The following is a 27,783-nucleotide window of genomic DNA, read 5'->3' as shown; positions in this document are numbered from 1 at the left end:
GCACAGTCTTCCAACTTGTCCAGATTTGAATCCAATCTCATTCTGTCATTCTGGGTGTTGGCTACACCTCCCAAATTTATATAATAAACAAATTTAAGAAACAGTTCATCAACCCCATTATCCGGGTCATTAATAATTTTTTTAACATAATAATGGCCCCAAGACCAATCCTTGTAGGACTCCACTGGCTACTGATCTCCAACTCAATACGGAGCCATCAGTGCTGACTCTCTGAATTGAGCTAGCCAGCCCGACCCTCCTTCCTCTAGTACCATCCAAACCACTCTTAACAGTTTGTCAATGGGAATGATATCCAATAATTTCCAATCCTCACATAACAGTTTCAGTGAAGTTATTTGCACGTGTTAATGGACTGGAATGCTGCATGTGTTATTATCATCATTAAGCAATATTTAAAAACAGAATGGAAAATGTCAACAAATGCAAATCTGGATCGGAATTAATGTTTATAAATCACTGTATATGATTCAAGTTATATTGGTGTGAATTAATTTCATGAATGGAAAAAAGTAAATAGCATTTGTAGCTAGGGATTTCAGATTGTGTCCTGAAGGCAACTGTAAATCTATTCAATACTGAATACTGTACCTCTTCTAGAATTTTACATTCTTCCTCCAGAGGTCTACTTAAATCATTGTGAGAATAAGAAGAGAACTCTGCAATCATCATTTTATCTATCAGTTTTTCTAATTCACAAAGCTGTGATCCAAGATGCCTGTTTAGGATTTTAAAAAAATCAAGGGAAAGGTACAGAAGAAACAAGTTAGTATTGAGATACATGGGAGTTTATAACTACCATATTAATAAATTCTGTTCTCCGTACATTACAGTTTCCTTTACACAAAGACATTCTACTGTGACATTAACTGAAGTTAAGAAATTTCAATCAAAGTGAGAACAGTTTAATAGGAAATGTATTGCTTGCATTGTCTTATTTATGAGTTCCTGGAAACATCTGAATGACTTCTGTTCTAATCAGGATGGCAGTCTGATCTACCAAGGTTCTTATATTTTAAGAAACACTCTCTTTTTATTTTATTTTATTTTATTGGGTAAATTTATATAACTGCCCATCTCACATATGTGACTCTGAGCAGCATACAAAGTTAAAAACAAAGCAGTACAACAAAATAACCAAAAAAAATAGCAACAAAAATCATTTTAAAACATTTAAAACAATAAAACCCTTAAAAACCATTAAAAAAATCTCTTTAGTTTTTTTCCCTAAAATATTTATTAAACCTAAGTTTTTTAGATTTCTTATGAACAACAACAAAAAAAACCTTTATGGATTCTGCAGAACTGAAAAGTGCAGGCCATTTCTCTGCATTAGATCCTTCTCATGTAGCAAATTTCCAAATCCATAACTGAATGCTAAATAAGCATTTCCCTCTAACTCTTCAAAAACAGTCAAATAATTAAGTACAAAAATGCAAAATAAGTTAACAGATACGATTATGCTCATCTAATGGAATCCCAAACATCACTTACCGGAAACTGTGTATGCCCTGGAGTTCCTGCTGTAGCACTTCCTGCGTGGTTGCAATTAAGTCTAATGCTCCAACAAATTCAGAGGTGGACAACAATAGCTGTACTGTAGGTTGTGTTTGGTGTACAGTTGCCATCAAGTTCAGCTTATTATATGCTTTTATACAGTTATTTCTACTCAGTGATAAACTTAACACTTTAAGAGATCCTTCACACATAACTTTATCTATTTGGCCTATTTTATCTCGAAGCATTTTGACAGCCTGGGAAGTTTTCTTGAGGTAGTCTTGCAGTTCATGCTGAGAGGTCATTGCATGAAAAAAAGCTTCTGATCGGAGAGAGATCTGATGAGCAATATTTACTTCCACAATATCCAGGTAGTGGCTCAGCTTAAGAAATGAAGAGAAATCAATATTGTTGGATTTGGTCTTTCTACAAAAGTCAGTTTCAAAATGTTAGAGAATTCATACAGTGTGCAGAGCATCTTTACAAATTATTACCTGTAAAAGAGATCCCCTTATTTAGCACTAAATTTTAGCAAAAACTAGTATACGGACAAAACCAAAAAGATTCCAGTATAAAACTGAGAAACATTTCAGTATCCCTGAATTGCTACCATTCTTCAAGGAGAAAAATTTTATTCTTCCATTCATGGAAGTCTCTTTGATCTAGTAGATGTTACTGTGAATTGTTGTGGCAATGCAGAAGATCACTGTATTTCGAGGAGTTAAGTGACATATTTTGATTTCTCCTTCATTTTAAGAAAATTCTAGAAGTTTAGAGTTCATTCTGAGCTATGTTTAACTTGCTTCTTTTTCACTCTTGCTTGAAAAGGGGGAGGGATCTTCACACAGTTGTGGGAAGACCTCAAGATTGTTTAGAATAGCACTGGCTTATCTGTATAATTCCCAGACATTCCAGGATTTTTTATGAGCAGGTGCGCTATCTCATCAAGGCCAAGTCCTGTAGCCTTGGTACCATGGAAACAGGGTCATGAGATTCCAGTGCTAGACTTTGATAAAAACCTTAGGATTGCCTCTTGAGCTTGGAGCTTGGGCACAGACCTTGCACTGGGTGCTGTGAAAAAATTGGCTTGGGGACTCTCCGCTGTTGTTCACCGGGGGTCTTGACAGCTGAAGTGAGATTTGTTATCATCTGGTTTGGTACATTATGCTTTTATGTGTTATGTTTTCATGTTTCTGTTTAATCTGCCTGATAAAGTTCACAATAAAGCTTAACATCTCCTTACTTACTGGTGGGTTCATTGTCTCTGGATTCTAAAAAAAACCAATTGTTTGGCACCTGGCCAGTGCCTGGACACTTGGCAAAACATGAATGTACGAAGAGAGATGCATTTTCTCCAAATTCTTTTACTGATCCACAAATCCTGTGCTCCTCCAATCTAGTTTAAAGGCTGGAAAAATACTAGAACTATGTAGAAACTGGCAGAGAGGAGTTAGTTGCAAGCACCACAAATACTTGACACAAGCTAAGCACACAAACTTGATGTTATTTCTGACTGAGCTCTTCCAAAAATATTTAGAAATTGCATAGGGAGCTTTTTTTGAGGGCTGGTATTAAAACAAAGGATAGAGCTGGAAAATGAGATGGCCAAACATGGTATCCATATCTTAACACTTCATTTGTTTTTAAACAAAACATGGTATCTCAATAAAATACTACTTTCAATCACTGTGGTGCAAATATGCATATTGTTTACCTTCTCCTGAAGTAACTTGGAGGAAGCAGCATCACGGTTTCCTTTTCCAGAAGCAGTATTAAAATGAGACCAAGGTAATACTGCATTAAATGTTAGGGGATCATCCAAGGCAAAATCTGGTTTCATAAAAATCTGGGGAAAAAAACCCACATCTCACTATGAATATAATTGACGGATTCACTGCATACTATAATTGAGACATGGTAGTTATATTATTGTTATATTATTTATTTATTTATTTATGTTTTCTTCAGGTAGTGTCGCAGTTCATGCTGGGCATAAAATATTTAAAATTTAAATCAACCAATTATACCGCTATTTATTTATTTATTTATTTATTTCTACCCTGCTGCAATCAGTTTGACTCTTGGTGGATGACACTTCAGAAAACCAATCTGAAACATCCATAGTAACCTGAAAATCATTAAAACAAACATTCTTAATGGTGAAATAATAAAAGAAAACAAAAACAAGAGCTCCAAACAGGTTAAAATGCTCTCCAGAACAGCTCCATCTTCAACATCTTCCTGAATGCAGCAGGCTACCCTTAAAGAAAACGCTTCCAGAGGACTGAAATACCCCCAAGCAGAAGCAGCTTCCAAGTAGTCCTTAAAGGCATTCCCATGTAGAATGCATTGCAGCTGACTAAACAGATGGCAAGAGTTACTGTAGCAAGGTCTTCTTGCACCAGGTAAAGTTGCAAATGGTGCATTGGCTGAAGCTGGGCAAAGGTCCTTCTAGCCATAGCTTACCCCTGCTGTACCCACAGGAGCTATGAGTCCAGAAGGATCTCTCATTGTGAACCCGTGGTGCCTGCCTACAAAGGTAACACTGGTGTCGATGGAAAGCCTTGATAGAAAAACAGTACCTCTATCGTATAAGATTGAGCCTTAGCCTGTTATGTCCCATCCACAACCTAACAGTTTCCAGGCACTGTGGTAAGACATCAGTGGCATCTCACCAACAGCCTGCAGTGACAATATAAAGTTGGTTATCCTGATGATACTGCACTCCAAACTGAGAGCTGGTTCATAGAGATGTCAAAAAGTAGGAAGAAGACCAACCTCTGTGGAAGGGGCCACCTCTCTTCCCTCTCTACAGTTGACTGAGAGCACCTGCTGAAGGAGTGTAATCACTGCAAAACAGTGCCTCCAATCTCCAACCTCATAAGGTGATCCAGTAATTATAATGGTTGATGCTATCAAAAGCCTCTGAGAGATCTAAAAGGACTGGGAAAGGTACACATTCCTGTCCAGGTTCCAACAGAAAAAAATCTTTAAGAAGGACCAATGCTCTTTCAGTCCTATGCCTTGCCCTGATCCCTGACTGAAAAAGGCTGAGATAATCCACTTCATCTAAGATGCTCTGCAGTTGATCTGCCACCACCACTGTCTCAGCAACCTTCCCTAGAATGGGTAAGTTGGAGACTGGGCAATAGTAATCTGACACTATCAATTCCAGGGAGGATCCCTTCTAGCAAAACTTCCTATAAAGAGGCCTTGACCACCTCCCAGATCCAGATGGTCTCACTACCCCCTGCCCCACAGGAGCCAGGCATCTCGCAGTGGACAATCTAGAGAGAACTGTATCCACTTCCTAGGAGTTCATAAACCAGAAGGAGTTTATGCAACAAGTAATGCAACAAGATTATGCCCTCGTCACCACTAAGACCCCATTCACAAGGAGTCAAGTTTCTGAGAAATCTGAGTGCCTTTCAGGCAAAATGCTGTTGTGCTGTGAAAACTGTTTACAGTGATTAGATGGAATATACTGTGTTGACTTTTTCCCTAATTGGAGGATTAGTCATCCTAAACAGAGCCACTGGAGAAGTAAAGAAGCTTTGCCTCCCTTACTGCCAAGTACAGGCCTGAAAATGGGCACATACCTATGCTCAGTCAGAATCACTTTTTGGTTTTGACCATTTGAATAGGACCCATCCTGTGGAAGTCAGGGGTATTACCAATCTAATCTGGATCAGAGCATGATCTAGAAGTCAAAGGGGTTATGTGCGATAGAAATATTTTTCATCTCCACATTACATAACACCTCCAAGACCTATATGTACTGAGGCAGAGATTACCTGAGACAAATCCATGGTCACCATGGAGATCATGAATTCCTGGGCCTTACCTGATCCTGGCTCTGAAGCCATGGAGTATGAAGGTCCCCAACACAAAGAGGTGGGGCTATCCATCATCAGCCCCGAGACTAGATTCAGGAGCCCAGGGAGGGATCTCACTGGGGAACAGGGCAGACAATACATGAGCAGGATCTCTACTTATCTCTATGGCTTGCTTTCACCCCCTAGTATCTAGAGCAGCTTCCCTAATCACAGAAAGAGTATCCCTAGTTATTAATACTCTTTCCCCCTCCCTAGCTGTGGCATCAAGGCTGAAGGACCCGAAATCTGGAATGTCTGATTTCATCATCACCCTTGCTCAGTCAAGTATGCCAGATCTGCCTGTTTGTCCACCACCAGACTGTGAATGAAGGAGTTTTTATTACAGACAGATGTGGCATTTACCATCAACACCTTGAGGCTACTACCTTGGCCCAATCTGACCACCTGGCCACCAGCATGAGCTTATTGAGTTAGAAGTAGAGATTTCCATTAAGTCAGATGCCTCTCTTCTCCTGGAACAGCATACCCAGGATCCCCTTCCATATCTCCCTCAACCCAACAGTACAGGGATATAACTACCACCCCCAACCCACTCTGTTGACTCTCACTAATCTCCCTTCCCCTCTCCATCCAGTCATATGCCTTTATTTCCCCACAAGATGCAGTACACATATCCAGCAACCAGTCTATTTGGAAATAATCACTCAGTTGGTCACAAACCCTAGAAACTCACTTAAACTTTCATATATACTAAATCACCAGTAAATCTACTGAGATCCTGCCTTCCTTCCAATACCTTCACACTAATGGCTCAGGCTGGAAAACTTGCACTCGACCTGTCTCCCACTTCAGACAGGGGCCCCTATTCAATCTCACCTCTCACCCAAGGCAGGTCTTGTCAATTTAATGGCATAGGTGGCTCTATCACTATGCACAGCAGGCATATGGCCTTGTGTGCATTCACAACCAACCAATGGGATAAATTGGTTAGAGATAAAGGCACTTTAGTCCAGTATACTGGTTCAAAGATCTTCCATCTGATATGGCTGTATCTTCATCAGTCTCTTGAGAATGACTGCAATCATTTTGCTCTCTGTGTAATCCTTCCATTAAACCACTCACACGCACAGCAATGACGGCACTGAAAGCAGGCAACCAGGACACATTCTTAGGCAGTATGTTCCAACTGGTTAAAGCCATTTCTGGCCTCGCCTGTCTGTTACCCTGCTGCTACTTCTACCATTTGACAGCCAACTTGTTCATAATTGCAGTATATCCCTGAATAGTGGTGGTTGTAGCTTCAACAATGGCAGGAATTGCGGTTCCAGTGACAACAAAAATGCCTGTCTGCTACTTTCAAAGCACCTGTTTTTCAGATCATGTTGGTCTCCATACCACATGAAAGGCCTTGCAACTGGGACATCTCCAATGTTATCTCCAATCCCCTCCATTGCTCATCAGGTTGCAATAATCTTCCCGTTTCCATCTCCATCTCCCTTTCTGCCTCTTGTGTGCCTTTAGAAATGGATACTTGACTAGCTTGCTAATCTTTGTACCAGCATGTGTGACCATAATGCTGCTTCTTTGTCCCTACCAGTTGTAAAATCTGAGGAAAGCACTCCCGCCTCCTTTTAAGCCATTCTATAGCTGCTTCAGATTCTTTTTAACTGACATTCTTGTCTTCACAAGATTGTCTTATTTTTTGTTCTTTTTTACTTTCCCTTCCTTTAAAAACTCTTTTTACTTTTCTTTCCATTGGTGTTTCTGCTGCTGTGCACGTGATCGTGTTTCTGCTGCTGTGTATCTGATGGTCCTTTTCTTTTTGCTGATTTATCTCTTTTTGATTTCAACAATACTTAATGGCTGAGTATTTTGCCACCAGATGTAACTTTGACCCCCAAGTCCTTTAAAGCAGTTTTTAAAAACATGCCTTTTTTGTGTATCTATCAACTTGTAAACATGATTCAGACTTGAATGAGTGTATCATAAACTACTGCTTAAAGCTCTTTATCAGAAGATCAGGATAGTGGAGGGGAAGTAAAGTCCTGTTATGTGAGCAAAACAGTGTGCTTACTAAACGTTACAGTCGCTACACATATGAGTAATTAACATTGATATTTCTTCTGCTTGTGAGAGAAAAATAGACTGTATGCATCTTATACAGGAAGCAATATAACTTTTGCTGCTGGTCATTGCTTGCATTCCTCTTTTCAGTTATAAAGGATGGCAAAGTTTTAACTATGCTACTAAGTTTGGCAGCCCAGAATCTAAAATATGTTATTAAGGTGCAACAACCAGAACTGTACTTGAGATTGAAAAAATGGCTACATGCACCAAAGGTTTATACACAACTTTCCAATACTGACAATTTTATTTTGAATTCATTTCCTAAAAATCCTTAGCAGAACATTGATCTTTTTTCATAGCTGCCACACATTTATTGGCTGAAATGACCCTTGAAAATAGAGAGGGGATGAAAAACCCAACTACAATATCAGTGATCTTGAGGTAGAGTGGGGAAGGAATCAGCCCCAGCTACTCTGATGCACAAAATGGTAATCTAGATAAGTAGGTCTCAAAGGAGTTATTTTACAAGTATCTCCTTCCGAGATCAAACACAAGTCTAAGGAAGAACCAGCAGGGTCTAGGTTGTACGGACTGGTGAGTCTAGCAACTGCAGAAATGTCAGTAGCAGAGCTGGAGAAGAATGATTTGGTGCTTAAGACTGCTGGAGCCACTGAGCCAGTATCAGGAAGATGTCCCTTCTTTACCTCCTTGTTTTTGCCCTTGTGGAACTGGATAGGATGCCCACCGAATAATTATATAGAAGCTCTAGAAGGGTCTCAGCAAGTCCACATGCAGGCACATCACACAGAAGTACAAATCTGAGACCATGACGAAGAAGCTCTTTTAGGAGGAAAATTTGCATTTGAATCTAGAACTTGTTGAAATCAGAGGATTAGCACAACTACAACTAAAGATATGCTTACAGATAACAAAACAGCAAAAAAACCTTCAAAAACTATCAGCTTTAAAAGCAACAAAAATAATAATCACTAGTACCCACGTAGCTATAATTTTTTATTTTTAAGTAGAGCCTTGTCACTCTGTGGAAGCAAAACTTGGACTTCAAAGAAGCAAGACAGGAAAAGCACTGATCCCTTTGAACTTTGGTGTTGGAGAAGGCTGCTAAGAATACCATGGACAGCCAAGAAACAAACCAACGGCTCATTGAATGAATCAACCCAGAGTTCTCCCTTGAGGCAGAAATGACCACGCTCAAATTATCCTACCTTGCACACATTATACAAAGACCCAGCTCTCTGGAAAAGGCTCTAATGCTGGGAAAGGTGGAAGGAAAGAGAAGAGGAGGACCAGCAGCAAAATGGATAGACAGTTACAATGGCAATCAGTGCACCATTGCGAGACTTAAAATAACAGTTTAGGGATAGATCATCATGGAGAAAATCTATCTATCTGGTCACTAGTCAAAAATGACTTGATGGCACATCATCATCATCGCCTTGTCACCCTTAATATTCTTACCTATCTTGTCCTATAAATAGGTTGTCATTTTTCCCAATGTACATACAGACACTGAATAATACCTCAGTCATGGCTGGTTTATATTTGTTTGATTTGTAAGGTTGCCCAACTCAGCAGCAACTCAGTGTGGCTCACAAGATAAAAATAAAACTACATTACATTAACCTAGAAATAGATTTAAAATTATCATAACAGGGGAACAAATATACACCAGGAACTAATCCACATAGTTCAGTCCAGATGGACACAAACCAACCTATCCAGATGATGGATACCTTGACAGAATGGCATTGCTTGAGAGACGGGGCACGAAGGGAAATGCCTGAATTGGGATTCATACCCAGTTATCCCAGTCCAAATGCAAAATAGCATCTACTGTCTTTTTTTTCTAAGCTTGCAACACCAGCTATTATTGTTTTAGGCATTTTTAAAATAAAAATTTACTTGAAATTTGCAGTAAATAAAGGTTGAAATGAACTATATATTTAAAATATTGGCGTAAGTTTGTTGGAAACTAAACTGAGAAATTTTAAAGTTCCACACACTTGGTGTCACATTTTATGAGCAGACAATGAAAGAAGGGAAAAGAAGACTCATACAAGTCTGGAGTTTCTTTTGCCACATTCTAACGGTTTTCTGAAACAGTTAAATGTTAATTCAACACAGGTCAAAAATAAAATAAAATCTTGCAAAAGAAGAAAAACATGCAAACAGTAGAGAATTATGTTAAGCTATCTGAATTATATACTTCTTTATGTAAAAGAACTCGTATGTGCCTTCAAGTCAATTTTGACTCCTGCAACTGCCTGGACAAGTCCCTGCAGATTTCTTGGCAACATTTTTGGAAATGGCTTGCCCTTGCCTTCTTCCTGGGGCTGAGAGAGTGTGACTGGCCAAGGTCACCCTTCATGCCTAAGGCAGGACTAGTACTCATGGTCTTCTAGTTTCTAGCCTGGTGCCTTAACCACTACATCAAAAAAAGAACTATTAAAAGATGCATTTCCATACACACAGACTAAATTATAAGGCCAAATATCTGAGCAATACATTTCTTCTCATGACAGCTTATGAAATATTTTAACCATACCTTAGGTACTTGTTCCAGATCTGTCCTGGATTTATCTAGGAATGAAATAAAAGAAAAATTAAATTACATGACAGATAAAGAGATTTGTATTATATACACCCTCAAGAAATTCCATTCATTCACTGATTTTCAAACTGTTACAAAATTATAACAAGCTTTATTAATTTTTAGAATTGTTTTCTGGTTTTAGTAATTAATGTTTTAAAACGTTAAATATTATTCTAAATAAACCCGACACATGAAAGATACTGATTAAAGACTAGAAGAAAAAATAAAAGCAGAACCCTACCATGAGTATGTAACAATGTCCTGTCAAAAGTATCTTTAGGAGGACAAATACTCTTACATTTCTCATGAATCTTCTCTTTCTATAGAAGAAATCAGATGCAGAAAAAGTTTGGTTTGAAAAAGATGAAGAACATTTTTCTAATATGTTAAGTTCTTTACCCAAGAGGAAACCTTTACCAAAAATTCACTGGCAAAATGGAATATAAATGACATAATAGTATGGTATTTATAATTAAGAATTACTATCTTATCGATAAAATACACCAATGATTTTAAAATTCTCTAGATACTACCCACTCTAATCATTTACATAGCAGTAGAGCCAATTAATTCAATGAATTAGCTGCAATTCGGTCTGGCTTGGTTATCTGGGAGGAGTTTGATCTTGTTGGTCCTATGGTAGTGGGCAGGGTTCTTGCAACAGTTAGCTTGGCCACCACTGTTATATATCCATGTCCCTCCTAGTTAGCTAAGGCCTCCCTAGAGGTGACATGTGGTTGGGTCTTGGAGGTGGAAAATTCCTCTTTGAGAGAAGGGGTGGTGGTACTGGCACTTAAGGAGGCAGTGGTCACCCTCTCCTCAAGAGGCCATTGCTCAACCCAACTATTCTGGACAATTTTCTTCCAGTCTCTAACCTTCCCTTTTTGGGGAAGGTTGTAGAGAAGGTGGCAGTACTCCAGAGAACTCTAGAAGCAGTTTATCTGGACCCCTTTCAGTCGGGATTCAGACCTGGATATGGGACCAAGACAGCATTGATCAAACTTCTAGATGACCTCTGGCAGGTGCAGGATGGGGATAGTGTGTTCATCCTTGCTCTTCTTGACCTCTCAGCAGCCTTCAATACGATCAATCATGGTAACCTTCTCGACCTGCTTGAGGAGTTGGGGGTGGATGGTATTGTGTTGTGCTGGTTCTCCTCCTTCCTCCAGGGCTGGTTCCAATCAGTGCTGATACAGTAGGAGACATCCAGCTTCAACTCAACCCTAGCAAGACTGAGTGGCTCTGGGCTTTAGGACCCATTGGTTCTGTGGACTTTCCATCTCTTGTTCTGGATGGGGTTGCACTACCCCAGATGGAACCTATGAGCAATTTGGGGTCCTTCTGGACTTGCAGCTCCTGCTTGAAGACCAGGTGGCAGCTGTGGCTAGGAAGGCCTTTGCACAGCTACGTTCTGCCCATTCCTAGACTGGGAGGCTCTGCTCAGTCACTCATGGTCACCTCCTGATTGGACTACTGCAACAAATTCTACATGGGACTGCCCTTGAAGAGCATCCAGAAACTTCAGCTGGTGCGAAATGTGGTAGTGTGGGCAGTTATAGGTACTTTTAGTTCAGCATATGTGACATCTCTACTCTGCAAGTTGCATTGATTGCTGGTATGCTTCCAGGTTCAATATAGGTGCTGGTAGTAACCTATAAAGCCCTTCATGGCATGGGGCCGGGTTACTTGCAGGACCGTCTCTCCCCGGTTGTGTCTACCTGTCCTGTTAATTGGGCAGGAGGGGAATGCTCCAGGTCCCATCTATTATGGAGTGTCATCTGGTGTGACCCAGGAAGAAAGCTTTTTCTGTCATGGCACCCACCCTCTGGAACATAATTCCCCTGGAGATATGACTTGCGCCAACCCTACTGGCTTTCCATAAGGCCTTGAAGACCTGGTTTTGTAACCGAGCCCGGGAGTTTTTGTGTGTGTTTGGTTTTTATCTTGGCTGATGTATATGTTATTTATTATTTTGTTATGATGTTTTCATCTTGTTTTCATTTATTGTTCATCACCCAGAGTCATATATTTGAGATGGGCAGATGTATAAATTGAATAAATGAATAAATAATTAAATTTCAGACTTAATATGAAGCCATAATATTTAACCAAAGTATTTGTATAATAGGTTAGCTCCAGAATACCTTGGTTATACATCTAGCTGACTCATTATAGTTTATAGGGCATTATTTTATAAATTTGGCTGAAGGTCTGTCTTAGAATGTTCAAATCCACTTCTATAAAAACAAGTCAACATTACAGTAAACGCTCAATTTAATAGAACAGTAAGGGGAAGGATCATTTATTAGACCCAAATATTTCTTAAATGGTGAGTGGGGTTTTATGCATGCGTAACGTTTTACACGTAAATTTTATGTGGAAAATGGTGAATGGTATTTTAAACATGCATTAAATAGTGAATGAACTTTACCATTTACATTCAAAGCCTGCTACACTGAGGTCTAGTAAATCAAGGGTTTACTATATATAATTACATAGGGATCAGTTTTTATCCATCATGAAATGGATGCATTAAATAACTTAATTTATCACACAAGTCTAACGTACAATATACTACAAATTCATTATCATTAGTAGGACTAATCTTTGCAAGTTGATTTATTTCATGGTTCTACATTAACTTGGACTAAATAATCTGAATATATTAGGAAGTCAGTTTGAAGTTTAGTAAACATTAAATTCTAATAGCAAATATAGATGAGTTTAGTATACAGTATACAGTTTCGTATATAGTTTCTTTTTACCTGAACAACTTCCTGTTGGTATGTTACAAAATGTTCCTTGTTTATTTGTGGGAGGTAGAGTGAAGGCACGATTTCAATGTCCAAAAAATCCTGTCCCCATGTTTTTGTAAAGAAATCAGATTCCCTTTTAGTTAATCGAGGATCATTTAGTGCTGCTGGGAGATTTACTTTGGAATGATAAATAGTCCATCGATGTTGATCAACAACTAAAGATGGGCTGTCACATAAGCTATTAGGATCACCTACAAGAAAAAAAATCCAGTCATAGAATATAACCTAGCAAAAGAATGTATTTCATAAGTTTATAGTAATCCTATAGGCTGATTATACAGTTAAACCATACAAACAAGTATTTAAAGAATTACTGTATAGCAAGATAACATATTAGCTGGACTTAGATGTGTCTGAATTTAGTTCACATTCTTGAAACAAGAAGAGCAAGCATATTCTTCTTATTCTTATGAATACTATTAGTAGTCATAAAAGAATAGAAAATCGTGAACACTTCAATACTGTCAGTGATGCAGCAAATAAGAGTTTGTATTCAGAAGGTAACCTGAGATATCATTAAAAACAAACTTTGTGAATCCTGAGAATAGAAAACAATTACAATATTTTACAACAGCAAAGTCATTATACTTTGCTGACTTCCCATACCAAATGGCAGCAGAGTTCAATGCGAGGGAAGAAAGAAATATTTGTGCCCCATCCATTACCCAGGTAGCACATAATCAAGTTGGGCCTATTCCTGCCAAAACCTTGTTTAAGTAATGGCACAAAAATGTTTTGTTCATTAATTTCTAAAACCCTGATTCACTGGCTCAATTGCAGGTTGTATTTCTGCCAATACTTTGGAAACTTATTTTTCTAATAATGTGAATGTTTCTAAGAATTCTTAAGGGGTTGAAGCCAAAAAGCAAGAAATAAAAAAGCAGGATTCAGAAAGGTCAGGTCAGTGCTTGTCCACAGTCTGCTTTTTATTCATTTACCTGTGAAATAATGAAATCTTTTGATAATGGCCTATATATTGTCTAGGTACGTTTGAAAACTGCATTCATTTTAATTTCGTTTTCAGAAAGAAAGATTCATTTTAATGATTCTTTCTTCTAGTGGTAAAAGATTGCTGTTTTTAATTATCTATCTCTATCAGAATATCGCAGGCCAAATTATATGTAGCTAGGACAGCAATTTGTCTACTCTCCATTTTTTTGCCAGTAAAAATGTCCGATAGAGTTGTATACTCATTCTCACGTTGTTTAATTTATATCAAAACTATTTGATTGTGATCTGCTTGTCTTCCAATTTTCGTTCACTTCAAACTGGCTGAATCTAGAATATTCTTAGTATTATATACAGGCAATATACCATTATGTCAATAAAGCAGTTATGTTTAGATATAATTTTTTGAGTGAGTTACTGCAAAATACTAAGCAAGCCAGAAATTTTCAATATCTCACTATTACTTTGCATTCTTCCAGTTCTTGGGTAGCTTGGAGACTTCTGTCATTTAGTCTATACCAAATAGTTCAAAAGCTATGATTTATTTTATACAAAGGAGAAAATTTATTCTCACCACTCACCAGATGTTTAATGCAAATGCACTGACTCAGTTGTCCAATCTGGATTTGGGTTTTTAACCTCTGAATAAGTGTATTCAGTATTTTTATAACAATTTCTCTTGTTACGCCAGATGTCCCACCTCAGTTTCTGAAAGAGGCTCCCCTTCAGTTGAATGCAGAGCTTGATACTAAGCATTCAGTTTAGAGTATTAGGTATTCTAATGTTTCTTCTCAGGTTATTTGTAAATTCTTCAAAAAAGCATACCTTCATTAATTGTCAAAAGCCTTTGATAATAAATTATTTCTATTAGGCTTCTCTGTAAACTCCTTTTCCACTCAGAGCTATTGTCAGGCAAAATCTATTCCTGAATGTTGATTCACAACATTTTAAGAGTGCTGCTCCGAAAACTAACTTTTCGATACATCTTGGTTTGGTTTTTAATTTTATCACTGACAACTAGTTGGATAACTTGACTGTTCTCCAGTATCTATTAATCTTAAGAGTATTATCTTGCTGTTGCTCAAAATCAGGACTATCTATCTATCTATCTATCTATCTATCTATCTATCTTATTTGTTAGTCCTTAAGAGGCTACCACTCTGTTTGATAAATGAAAAAATAATCCAGCTACCCTTTTGAAAACAAAAAACAACCCCAAGAGTATATCTGACTATTTAAACATCAAAACTAATGTTACCTGTGGGTTCCTTGGGACATACATCTGGTAGTGTGCGCACTGGTCGAAAACATTTGGAAGAATCCATTTCCTTTTTAAAGAAAGCATCATTGTTCTTTGACTGAGGCACTGGTGAAGACCGGTGGCTTGAGGCCATTGCATAAAATCACCACTGGATAAATACTGGATTAAAATATATGTACATTTATTTTTGAATAACATAAATATACTCCTATGATATTCAAACATGATAGGAGAATAATGAAACATATACCAGTTATAAGTGGAAAACATTTACAGCAAAAGTAATTAAAAGTACATAAGTGGCTGTAGGAAAGGGAGAAAAGAAGGAATGACAATGAACAGTTTGGCTGGATTAATCTGATCGTCAAGTGTGGTAATACACATTTCCTAAATCCCCAATAATATTTCTTCCTCCAAATTACCTGAAAGTATCTTCAAACGCTATTCCCAGCCTCAGCCCTATCTTTTTTTAATGGACTTCCTCTCTTGTATCTTTTTATTTTGCTAATTTAATTCACTCCAGCATTTTATACCCTTCCTTATCAGCAAGTTATCTTCCCTTCTCTTGCATTTTAGTTACTTTTCCTTCCCTTCAATTTGAGGCAGAGCAGATCTGAGGGGAGGAGCTCCCATTTGTAACTACAGGCAGACCTTAACTTACGATCACAATTGGGACTGGAATTCTGTCGCTAAGCAATGTGATTGTAAAGCAAGATGTCACATGACTGCATTGCTTAGCAACGGCAATCCCTGTTGCTGTTGTTAAGCGAATTCCACAGGTCATTAGATGAGGACCGACCGCAATCCAACCCGTTCCTGGCTTGGTCCCTCCCAGCCCCAAGCCTCAGTAAGGTAAGGGACTGTCTCCTCTCTAACTCTCCCCACCTGCCTATCTTCCCCCCATCACAGCCCTTTTGGCCACCCTGCACCCTGCCTTGTGGGGCTGCTTGCTATACTGCGGCTCAGGGGCTTCTTGGCATGCCACGGCTCTGGGTCTGCAAGAAGCCCCTGAGCCGCAGCACAGCTTGAAACCACACCCGCCTCAGGAAGCCTCAGCCGCTCCAGCCTGCCCCTGCAATGTGGCGCCAAGCTGTAGCACCTGGGAAGTCCCAGCAAGTGCCAGCAAGCCGCAGCATCCGGGAAGCCCCAGCAGTGTGGCACAAAGCTGCAGCACCCCAGGGAGCTGCAGCCGCCCCAGCCTAGTCCCAGCCACAGTTATCAGCACCACCCTGCTCCAAGGCCCCTGCCGCCCTGTGCTCCACCACCACCCCAGCTGACCTTTGCCATCTTCTTGCCCCTCCTGCTGACAAGGTGTGCCTGCCCTGGCCCTTTGCAAGGCAGCTGCTGGCCATGTGAGGCCATCTTCCCCAGGTCTCGCGAGAAAACCACTGCATAGAACCTCGGGAAGAAAGCCTTCTGTGGGTAGCAGCTGCCTTGAGAAGGGCCAGGCCGGGCATGCTTGGTCAGCAGCAGGAGGAAGAAGACGGCAAAGGTCACCTAGGGTGGCAGGGGCCGTGGAGTGCAGGGGCCCAAAAGGGCATAGATGGGGGGAGATAGGTGGGTGGGGGGGTTGAAATGCCCCTGTGGTTGTAAGTGCAGGCGGGCTGCCAAGCGCTCAAATTTTGATCACATGACTGCAGGGGCAGTGCAACGGCCATAACTTCAGGGACCAGGCATAAGTCCCTTTGTTCAGCGCTGCTGTAACTTCTAACAGTCGCTGAATGGATGTATGCACAATTCGTGATTGTAATTATAGCTGCTAAAATGAGTTCAGCTTCTCTCATATACTTAAATGTGTATTTTAAAAACCCCTTCCCATTTCAACAACCCTACAAGTTTAGAGCATTATCCTTAACCTCAAAGTATTATGGGAAGGGTTATTATAAAATACTGAGAGGTCTTCTTTTAAAAAATTAAGTCCAAAGTCAAAGCAGGATTCCCTTCTGATCAACAAATCTAGTCTTTATAATAATATCAGCTGTTGATGATGTTTGGCACAGAACTGAAAGTGGAATTTTATTTTTAAATAATTACTATCGTAATATACAGACATTTATTTGACATTAAGTTCCACTGATTTCAGTGGGAAATATTTTTGAGCATATATGAGCAGGTTGCACTATAATTTTTTGACCCCCCCCCCCCAAAAGATATTTATTTATTTATTATTCAGATTTTGCTACCACCCATCTCCTCCAAAAGAGGGACTCTGGGCGGTTTACAATAAAATATCAAGATAATCCCAATCAATCAATTTTATTTGCACAACAAACTTTTGAAGGATAGATTATAAAACGTAATTTGCCCAAACTTCATGGTACAGTGGAAATGAGATCAGGGCAACATATTAGCAGAATACTATATTTAATAAATAAAGTAGGGCAGTATTTCAACATGTTTTATTTATAGTATTCATCCACAGGGTGTCACTGTTTTGCTAAACTGTATACTTTCCTTAAAAGCAAAACTTAAAAAGCCAAAAGTTATGATGATAATTAACAAATACTGTTAGTAGAATTAAGATGCATACAATGAAAACTAGTATTTTTTATATAATTATGGAAGATAAATTATCAAATTCAAACCAATTATACTCAATACTGAGAACTTCAATTTTATTCTTATTTTAAACATCCATTGTATTTACCCAGGAGGTATATATTTTTCTCTGAAATGACCTGTTATATACCTGGGATGTGTATATTTCTTACATCAGCTAAGAAAAAGGTAACAGGAAAACACTGCTGAGACCCAGTCAATAGATTGCAAATGCAAATAATGAAAGCAAGTGGATAAGAAGAGGCAGAAAAGGTGGAGAAGCTGCTGGTAACTGAAGAGAGACCAGGGGGAACGCATTAACCCTGCCTAAAAGAAAACACTGTTGAAAGCTGGCAAATAATGAAACTAAGTAGCTGGAAGAAGTAGACGTAGAAGGAGGAAAGGCTGCAGATTCCAGGGAGACTGGGACAAGCATGCTATGCCTGCCCTCCTTTTGTTGCTGTCTTCCACAGGTAGAAAGTGAGTATCTGCAGCAGGTAGCTTCCTCTACCCATAGGTCTCCATGCAAATGAAGACTCTAGAAAACCAGGATCCTCTGTCCACAGAGGTCTTGACAGAGTTACCATGCATGCTAACTGAGCAGTTTGAGAAGTCCTTACATGGGAGTAAGAGCCACAGAACTCAGTGGATCTTACTTTTGTCATTTACAGAAAAAAAAATAATATCCAGGACTGGTTTTAGTATGAGTTGGCAACCCTAGCTGGACAAGGTAGGAAGTTGGGCAAGACACAGAATTTTGGGGTTTATAATTTGTTCCCCTAATTCTCCTTTTTTGTAAGGATATATGGGCATCTTCCTTTGGGTAAATATGTGCCATTTTAAAAATTTACTTATTATCAAACATTACCCTAGAAAACATAAGCTTTCTTCTAGGGAGTGGAATTGGGAGACTGAGAGTTCTAGTCCAGGCTTAGGCACAAAGCCAGCTGGGTGACTTTTGGCCTGTCATAGTCTCTCAGCCCTAGGAAGAAGGCACACACAATTTTTTGAATTTTTGAAAGCACGGGAATAGGCGAGAATATTCCATACAGGCAGTACTTGTTTAACGTCCAGTCATTCAGCAACCGTTTGAAGTTAGAAAGGCACTGAACAAGTGGTACTTGTGACGGGTCCTTGCAGCTGTGACCTTGCAGCATCACCGCATATAGTTGGGAAATGAACAAGTCATATAATTGCCATTTGCGACTGTCGGCTTCTGATAAGCAGTGGCAACAGGGAAGCTGGCAGGAGGTTGCAAACGGTGATCACGTGACTGCAGGATGCTGCGACTGTGTGGGATTCACTTAATGACGGCAACTGGGACTGCCAGAACTGCTGTCGTAAGTCAATGTAGTCACGTGACATTGCGCCTTGTGACCGTGTCGCTTAGTGCAGAGTTCCCGGTCACAATTACCATCGGTAAGTGAGGACTACTCGTATTTGTAAAAGGGCTGCTGTGGAAGGTATGATTACACATAGTATGTTGGCTTGGTTGCTTGTCACTACCTCTAATCCTTTACCCACCCCAGATGCTTTCTACCACCATAATTCACCTATTTCTTTTTCTGGCAAGGGGATATATTTCCAAACAAAGCTCTGAATGCATCTATCCAATATTTTTATTTTCTGCCTATAGAACTTAGGTGAGTTAGATCTTTGATTTATAATATGAGTACTTCCATTTTATTTATTTATAAATTAGATGAATCTTTAAAGTCACTTGGGAAAGCGAATTTAATGATGTCCATGTATGCACTGGCACCATGTTGTCTATCCCTCTTCTAATAATGACCATGCATTCATTTTTTTAGCATATAAGATAATTCCAATAAAATCAGTGAGCTATACCTTTGCATTAATGGTTTCAGCACAATAAATTTATCTACCTATGTAATAAAAGAAGACATTTGTGTTATAAATCTACCTACAACTTGATTCCCTCCCTTTTTAACCACACTATTTATTTATTGAACATATTATACCATTAGCAAAGTTTTTTTATAGTTTATAGTAAAAACAATTTGCAGCAAAATTCTTCCTGAAGCCTAATGATAATTATACAAACTTGTCAACTGTTAGATACAACCTCCATCCCAGAGTATTTCTCTTTAGAAAATCTGGAATTTCTCTGAAAAACTCTTAGGAAATCTGATGTTGACCATAAGGCTCACAATCAGTTGAGGGAGATCTATACTTCAGGATGCAAAAGTTTTTCCCTCATTCCAAGAAGGCTGTTGAAGCCTACCCAGTCCTAGGGGAGCATCAAAGTGCAGGCGAGTCAACCACTAACAGCAGTAGTAGTCATATAAAGAATCAAAGGCAGGCCTCCTCACATGTAAAGTTCTACTGATGAGTAATATCTTCCTCTTAAGTAGGATTTTTGCAAGAGCCTCTCTGATAACCTGAGCCTGAGCCTTGGGTAATATCTGATTGTGCCTGGACCTTAATCTTATACAATCCTGTCTGTCACATAGTCTACATGCTCTGACCTGTGGACTTTCTTTGGACATTGCCCTTGGATTGATACTCTAATGAAGACTGCCTTTAGCTAGCCTCTAGCTCTGCCAGCCAGCCAATAATACAAGTAGATTGTTTGATGCAAATCAAGATACAGGAAAAAGACAGGTGGAATAAACAGCCTCAGAAGGAATTCTGGTAAAATAAAATACATTATACTGCAACTTCTTCATTCTCTCCCCTCATACACAGATAACTCTGTATTTTTCCTACCAAAGATCCAACAACAAAGCAGATACATAAGAGAATAATAAATACAAATCTTTGGACATCATCTCACTGCCTTCAAGAGAAAAGGGCCTCTGAAATGAACTGCAAAATGAGGCTACACTAAATTATTCATTGCTAACAGCTATTTGAGTATAGTCATAATTTAGAATCTTATGGATAATTAACTTCAGTAACCTACTGTATCTGTCAAGATAATAGTTGGTTCCCATATTAGAAAAAAAACCATTCAAACAAAAACCAAAAAAGCATACAAAACTTGATCATGCATATTTGTATCAGTTATTTAGGAAGTATGTAGCATGACAATATCAGTGTATGTCTCTCAAATGTAACTGCTCAGTAAGTAGTGAAAACCTGACATATGATGTTCTCTGCCACTCATAGAATCTAATCATTTGCAATGTCTCAGTTTATTACTTCTTTGGACCACAATATTATTCCTGGACAGATATTCAATGTTAAAAAATAAAATCTATTCTATTTTTTTAAAAAAAATTAAAATTACATCAACAGATACAATATCCACATTTTCTAAAAACTAGACCTAAAAGTCAGAAAAATCCAAAATCCATCATGCCAAATCAATAGGAAAAAAATGTTTTGTTTACTCTTGACATGAAAAGCACTAGCTTCAAAATCAGATGCACTTTAAGGAACAGAATTTCACAATACAGACATATACTGTGCCTTTTCTGTTGCTGTTCCTCTTGTTTGGAAGCGGTCCTCTCAGATCAGAACCAATCCTGCTGGCACTCAGGGAAAGACCTGTCTGTTCTGGAAAGCGTTCGGGGATTGATGGTATAGTGCCTCCCCCCCACCCCCTGCAGTAGGTGACTATTGATGCTAGGACAATTTTCCTCAGTGTGTCAATGGCTAGGAAGCCAATTGTTACTGGGTTTTTTTTCTCTCCATTTAACTCTTTTAATTCTACTTTTTTTGTCACTTGCAAACAGTTCAGAAGCTTTCTGGAATTGAGCAGCATATAAATTTCAGAAAAACATACATGCATACTGCTTGCAGGTAATTACTAAATTAGTTTAGGTAGCTTTCTTTATGGGTCAGGCACATTTAGTGGGAATAAACAGACTTTTAAATAGTTTTGGTCAAAAACCAAATGGCTCACAACCCAGACCTTTAATTATGTCCAAAACAATTCACAATCAGTGAAGCCTAGGCCACATACAGGGCATATACTGTCCTTCTGGACTTATGGATTTCTCTAAATCAATTGTTAATGATATCCAATTCTACTGCTTCTTTCAGTCTAATTAAATAAAGTTCTAAATTAAATTACCAGATTTTGATAATGGGTTAGATAAGAGCAAATAAGAGCCTAGGGAGGTACCCAAAAGGTAAGGGGGACATGACACTGTTCTTCCCCATCCAGACTCTTAACAGCCTCCAGACTCTGGAAAGAAACTTGGGATCACCTGATTGGCTTGGGACCAAATAGACAACTGGGTATCATTCACATATTGATGATCTCTGACCCCATGCCATTGGGTGACCTTGCCCAGTGGCCTCATGCAGATGTTAAACAGGAGCGGGGAACACGTTGAACCATGAAGAACATCAGGCTCAATCTTTCCCCTGCTACTGGAACTGACCTTGGAGTAAACAGAACCACTCTAACACAGCATCTCCTGCATACAACTCTTAGAGAAGGTCCAGAAGTTGCTGAGAGAGCTGAGAGAACTAGGACCAGGAAAGTCACACCACCCTTAACCTGGTTCTGCTAGACATCATCCACAAACACAATCAATGCATTCTTGGTACTATAGCCAGGTGTGAGACTTGACTACACAGGGTCCAGTTAACCCACTTCCTCCAGGGCCCTCTGAACCTTCTCTACCACCTTAACGAAAAAGGAGAGGTTGGAGACTGATCAAAAATTATCCAACACTGCTGGATCCAGCGATGAATAAACATTAATTAGCATTAATGGAGCTAGATGACAAGTTTCTATTCAACAGACTTATGTATAGACTACTGGAAGAAAATGCAGAACCCTATATATAACAAACTCAGTGCTGTCCTGCATTAATTTGTAAAAGGCATACATATAGTGGGCATCTTCAGGGAATTAGTAGTCAAGAATATATGGATAACAATATCAGACAGTGAGAATGAGAGATATAGATTTATTAGCATCTGGCTTGACTACCACCCCCAAAATAAATAAATAAAACTGTAATACATCTGGCAAACGTACAAGTAAAACTCTCAAGAAAAGAATTAAACAAATGCACACTGTCAGCACTCTTCATTGTGCATTATACTTTTTGCAAGACTCATGATCAGAAGGACACTAAAAAATGCAAGGCATGTGAAACACTGTAGCAAAAACAATAGATCTTTCCTAAGTGAAATAGGGGTCTGTACCAGGAAAAAAAGTATTAGTGTTAAATCACTGTCATTTACATGTTAGGTTGTTAGATGCATCATATATAGGTACAGTACCAAGAACAGGAGGAAATGACCAAATATCAGAACTTAGCAATTTAGAACTGGCAAAATCCTTTTGCCTCAATATGTGTAGACTGAAGTGTCTTTATTTATTTATGAATTGGAGGGACGTTAGTTAAAGAAGGATGACCAACTTTTTCAGTCCAGGAGGCAAACTCTTCCTCCATCTTTATCAACAGAGGATTAAGAGACAGGGAGATCCAACTTCATATCCTCAGTCAAACATGAAGCTCAGAGATGCCTTTGAGCATCCAGGTCTCAGCCCAACCCACCACACAGGATTTTTGTTTGTGGAGATAAAAATAGCGGCATATGTATGCTGTCTTGCTCTTCCTAATGAAAGGCAAGAAATCAGTTAAAAAATATGCTATCTATTCTATTTTAAAAGATTAAATGTAAATACAAACATAAACAATTAAAAGGTATTTCCCACAAGAATTCCAATGTTCAACACAAATTTTCTGCTTTCTAGAAACAATAGTTTTTGCCAGTTCTTTGGGTACCATTTGTTAATTTGGCAGGGAAAAATATTCATTTTTTTCATCAATGTTAGGAATTGTTCTTAACCACTAATATTTAATAAAGATGATCTTACTTAAACAAACAAGTTAGAAGGAATAGTTAGAAGGACTATTTAATTGGAGAGGATGTTTTGTTTTTGCTTCTGTTTGTTTTTTTTTGAAGGAGGTAATAGAAGGACTATTACCGAGAAGCTGAATATTGTGTGGTGTTTTAGATTATATCTACATGTTATTATGTCATTTACAGTGCTTTAACTTTAAATGTTAAGTATTTTCCCTATGTTTCTATGCCATAAAGAAACAACTCTATTTGATTTCATCTTCATTTAGTTAAACAACCCCTGGAAATAGATTTTAAGATACATGCTTTCATTAAAAACTTATTTTCAGTTAGCTTTTTAAAAGGAAGCAGTAAGTATAATTTATTTAGGTATATATCTATTAGGTTCATTTCATTGTTTGAAACAAAACTTGGTCTCCAGGAGTTTGTCATAACAATTAAGTCACAGTATTTCTTGTAATCATATCTTCTACTATACTAAAAAATAATGGGCTACTAAAAAAAAGTCAACTCTAAAAATTTACATCTGTTTGGAGCACATTGGAATTTGTGACATTTATAGCTGTTTAGTTCAAGAGATGCTGACAGAGGAAATCCTTGATGTCAAAAGTAAAAATTATGTCAGCAAGTTATTTAAACTTGTGTTTGTACATTTCATTTAAACATACAAATTTTAAGCATCAGCTTGTTATTAATATCTACTGGCTGTGTGAAGTACAGATGACATTCTGCAAGTACTCAACAAATGAAAAAGTTTAACAACCACTTCATTTGCTTACCTTAACAACAGTATTCCAAGAAGGTTCCAGTAAGGCATACCTCATATCTCTCCCAGTTCCATTTGTTAAAAAATCATGAGACTGTAACATACATGACTGTTTTTCAAGTTCTAAACAAAAGATAACAAAGCATAGATAGAAAAAAAAAGTACCAAACCATTAATTCCAAATTTAAAATATTAATTAAAAAAGCAGAGGTATAAATTAGAGACTGCATATAATACAGTTTCATGTAACTTTTTAAACTGAACTTCTCCCTTTTGATAAGACAGGATGGTTATGCCAAGATCTGTGTAATGTATGCAATTCCACTGTACCTATAGGTATCCCACTGCTTCCTAAGATATAATTAAGGATTTTATTATGAAACCATGCATACATGAGACATATATGCCACGATGGATGCAAGCACTTAATATTTAAAAAATGTACCAAAAGTAATAAAGGAAGATGTTTCCATTTGATTTTGGCACTGGAAATATAGCATTTTAGAAGGAACTATTAGGAACATTTAATATGTTAACCATACAGACAAAAAAAAGCAAAATAAGCCATATGTTGAAAATATGTCTTAAATGTTTCCCTTGCAACATTTGACTGTCTTGCAAATAAGGGACCCTAAATATTTAATACTGAAAAATCCTGAAAATAAGTAAGTTTCATCTAAACCATTTCCCCATGACAGCTTTTAGGGTACTTCTCATAAGAGGGATGAGACATGGGTACCTGTCACATAACTTGCATTTAAAGCACAATGCACAAACATATGCTTACATCTAGGATACCACCAAAGGATGCAAGTTTCCTTCCCAAGACAATCTACAAACATTACAGTTCCAACCCCCATGACTTTCACATATATCAGAAAATAAGTCCATTAGAAAAGAGCATGGGTATGACACTGTTTGACAGCTAAGAAAAATCCTGCATGTAATATCACTCAGTAAGACTGAACTTTGCCACTGGTCCAGAAGCAACACTGAAAGCTTTTTAAAAAGTTAATCAAATTTAACCAAGTCAATTTATCTATCGGTATTATTTTAGGAATTAGTGTATGTAATATAACTGTAATTAATTCATACCTATTTAAGCCAATATAATTATCACAAACTTTGCATTTCATTTCCTTCCAACCTCACTGCTTACAGTGTAGCCCCTGTACCATTGTATCTACATTCCTGCCAACTCAGGATAGCAGTTCATACATCTAACTAAGTGGACTATAGTTATGGCAAATGCTTATGCCCTAAATTTTATTTATTAATTAATTTTGCTAAACTACTGTACATCTCCTCTAAACATACTGCCAGGTATATACCCCATAGGAAAACATTTCCAGGACATGAGGATTAAGATATCCGTAATCCTGAGACAAGCATCTTGAATTAAGCAAGGACTGCAAATGGGCAGCCCTGAGGTGGGCTAGGGGGTAGTATGGGGAGATCATTTTTGCAAGTGTTTTCCCTCCACTTCCCTAGCGAATGTTGTCATATTCTAAAAATAAGTCTTCATTCTCTACAATCCTCAAGTGAAAATACCTGTTATTCTTTTCCTTTTAAAAAGCTTAGCTGGGCAAAGGGGTGACTGATGGGACAGAGAAGATACAGTACAAGCCTTCTTACTTCCCCTGGCCTGAAAGTAGCATCAGTCTTTTTATGTAGACACTTACAGGGGATGAAGTTACTATGAATTGCTTCCTCGAGGTTAAGAAAAAGAGCAAATTCCTTTTGCTCCAGTAAAACTATTAGCCTGAAATTGACAGGACACGACCTTCAGTTGACAGGAAAGGGGAGGGAGATAAACTGGGAGAGCTGCGGTTCCTAATCTTCGTGGCACTAAAAAGTGGGGACGGAAGAAAATACACAGTCCATTTTTCCTCACAGCTGTGACTTGGGAAGACGTCTACTGGTAAAACTCAAGGAGAGGAGATAGGTTACTCTTGGGGGCGCACAGGGGGGAAGAAGTATTTGAGGAAAGGGTTACAAAATCAGCTTTTCCGAATTACGGAAGGTCTCCGGTGCACGGAGCCTGGGAAGGGAAGCCTCTCTCCCCGGCAAACCGCAACTAAGCAAGTGCGAGAAGCGAGGCGAGGACGCGCGCCTGCAATTTATCAGCCTGTGCTTAGAAGGGGGCGCCCGAACCGGCCTACCTTGGCGAGGCTTTGCTGTGCTCCTTCTCCGCCTCTCCCTGGTAGTCTTAGCAGGGGGGATCCGACCGGGCGTTAAGGGGGCAGTACTGAGAGGAGGCGGCGGCACCCGCCGCCGCCGCCGCCTTTCGCCCTTCTCGGCCTGGAATTCCCGGGGGGACCAGCGGGATTTTCGCTCCGCAGCAACGCGGGGTGGCTGCAGCCGTCGCGGTCAGAGCGGCGGAAAAGGCCGAGGCAGCGACGCGGCCTAGCGCATTCCCGGCGCCTCAAAGCGACACGTCGCGACCATGGACGACTCTGGGCTGAAACACTCGGCCGGCGGCAGCGCAGCGATCACACCGGCCACAAGCAAGCGCCGCCTCTCGTCGCAGCCGTGACTAGGAGAAGGAGGAGGAGCTGTGTAGTTCCCGGTGTGGCCGCCGAGGCTGCTGCTCTGCGCCCTTTTCCCTTCCCCCTGCTCAGGGGAGACCCTCCAGTAGCCGTGGAGGAGGGGAGGGTGGCGGACAGGGATGGGAGAGCTCTCCAAGTCCGGCCCCAACCGCGCTGCCTAAGGCGAGGGAGCGAATGGCACCCCCTTTCCTTCTTGACGAGGCTCTTTTCCCCCTGAGCCCGCCACGGTTTAGCCTGATTTTGCCTGAATCCGCTTGGCGCAGCCACTTCGTGGTTCGGCCTGGCGTGCGAGTCCAGGCAGTTGGAGGTAAACTGAGGAAATCCTGGCCCTTTCCCCCCTCAATTAAGTGGAAGAGCTGTGTCTTCTCACTATAGGGAAAGCTTACCGCTGGCATCAAAACCACGATGGCCCAGCCTCCGGGAGCCACCTACACTATTTGGGTTTGTGGGGGAAAGTCTTTCTATCCAAATCTCAGATTTTTTCAACCTCCTACTCTCCACTTTGAATTGGGCCCAGAAACATACTGATTTCCGTTGGCAAAACAGTATCACAAGACAGTATCATAGCCATATGCTTCATGTGCGCAGCTCTAACATAACTAGGGGCTGTCCTGTGGACCAACTACATCTTTTTATGCACTTTTCAAAGACAATGCTTTACAGTATTAATTTGGTCACTAGGAGTTGAAAATGACTCGATGGCACATAATTAAGACTGCACATTCTCACAGCACAATCTTGTGCACATTCATGCAAAAGAATTGAGTACGTATATTGAGTTGGATTAAAGTCCATGAAATAAGCTTGGCCTGTAAATCCTTTGCCCACTACTTAGAAGTAAATTCTATTTAAATCAATTGAACTTCTTTGGAAAAAAAATAAGTAGTTTGGGTTATTTGCACTCCCGGTCATCCTTGTAATTCACCCTTCCTCACCAGCCCCACAGAAGTGCTCACAAAGTCTAGTAACACTCCATTTCAGCTTGGGCATAATTGCAAATAATTTTACATGAATTGGAGTATTTTAAAATGAAAACGTAAGTAGTTACTATTTATGTAACTCAGAAATTGCTAATGC

The 27,783-nt window shown here is 39.2% G+C and overlaps 1 protein-coding gene across 2 annotated transcripts in view; it reads right to left on the bottom strand.

Moving 5' to 3' along the window:
* VPS54 (VPS54 subunit of GARP complex) overlaps positions 1 to 26,661 on the bottom strand; it is a 49,363-nt gene extending 22,702 nt beyond the window's left edge. Inside the window, exons 1-9 of one of the 2 annotated variants that reach the window (XR_010068821.1) lie at positions 26,320 to 26,661; positions 24,171 to 24,280; positions 15,055 to 15,216; positions 12,798 to 13,039; positions 10,274 to 10,352; positions 9,985 to 10,019; positions 3,230 to 3,361; positions 1,513 to 1,898; positions 610 to 736 (exon numbers count right to left, since the gene is read on the bottom strand). Coding sequence is in view for 1 of the 2 variants with exons in the window: in XM_063316831.1 (XP_063172901.1) it covers positions 610 to 736; positions 1,513 to 1,898; positions 3,230 to 3,361; positions 9,985 to 10,019; positions 10,274 to 10,352; positions 12,798 to 13,039; positions 15,055 to 15,190 (1,137 nt within the window). In the remaining variant the exon portion in view is untranslated. The remainder of the gene's footprint in view (positions 1 to 609; positions 737 to 1,512; positions 1,899 to 3,229; positions 3,362 to 9,984; positions 10,020 to 10,273; positions 10,353 to 12,797; positions 13,040 to 15,054; positions 15,217 to 24,170; positions 24,281 to 26,319) is intronic. The other variant, XM_063316831.1, reaches the window with a different exon arrangement.
* Between the last annotated feature and the right edge of the window lie 1,122 nt (positions 26,662 to 27,783).

The sequence above is a fragment of the Candoia aspera genome, chromosome 1 (assembly GCF_035149785.1).
Source record: "Candoia aspera isolate rCanAsp1 chromosome 1, rCanAsp1.hap2, whole genome shotgun sequence".
Taxonomy (NCBI): Eukaryota; Metazoa; Chordata; class Lepidosauria; order Squamata; family Boidae; genus Candoia; species Candoia aspera.
Note: the sequence above shows the minus strand (reverse complement) of the source record. Positions and strands in the feature narration are given on the sequence as shown.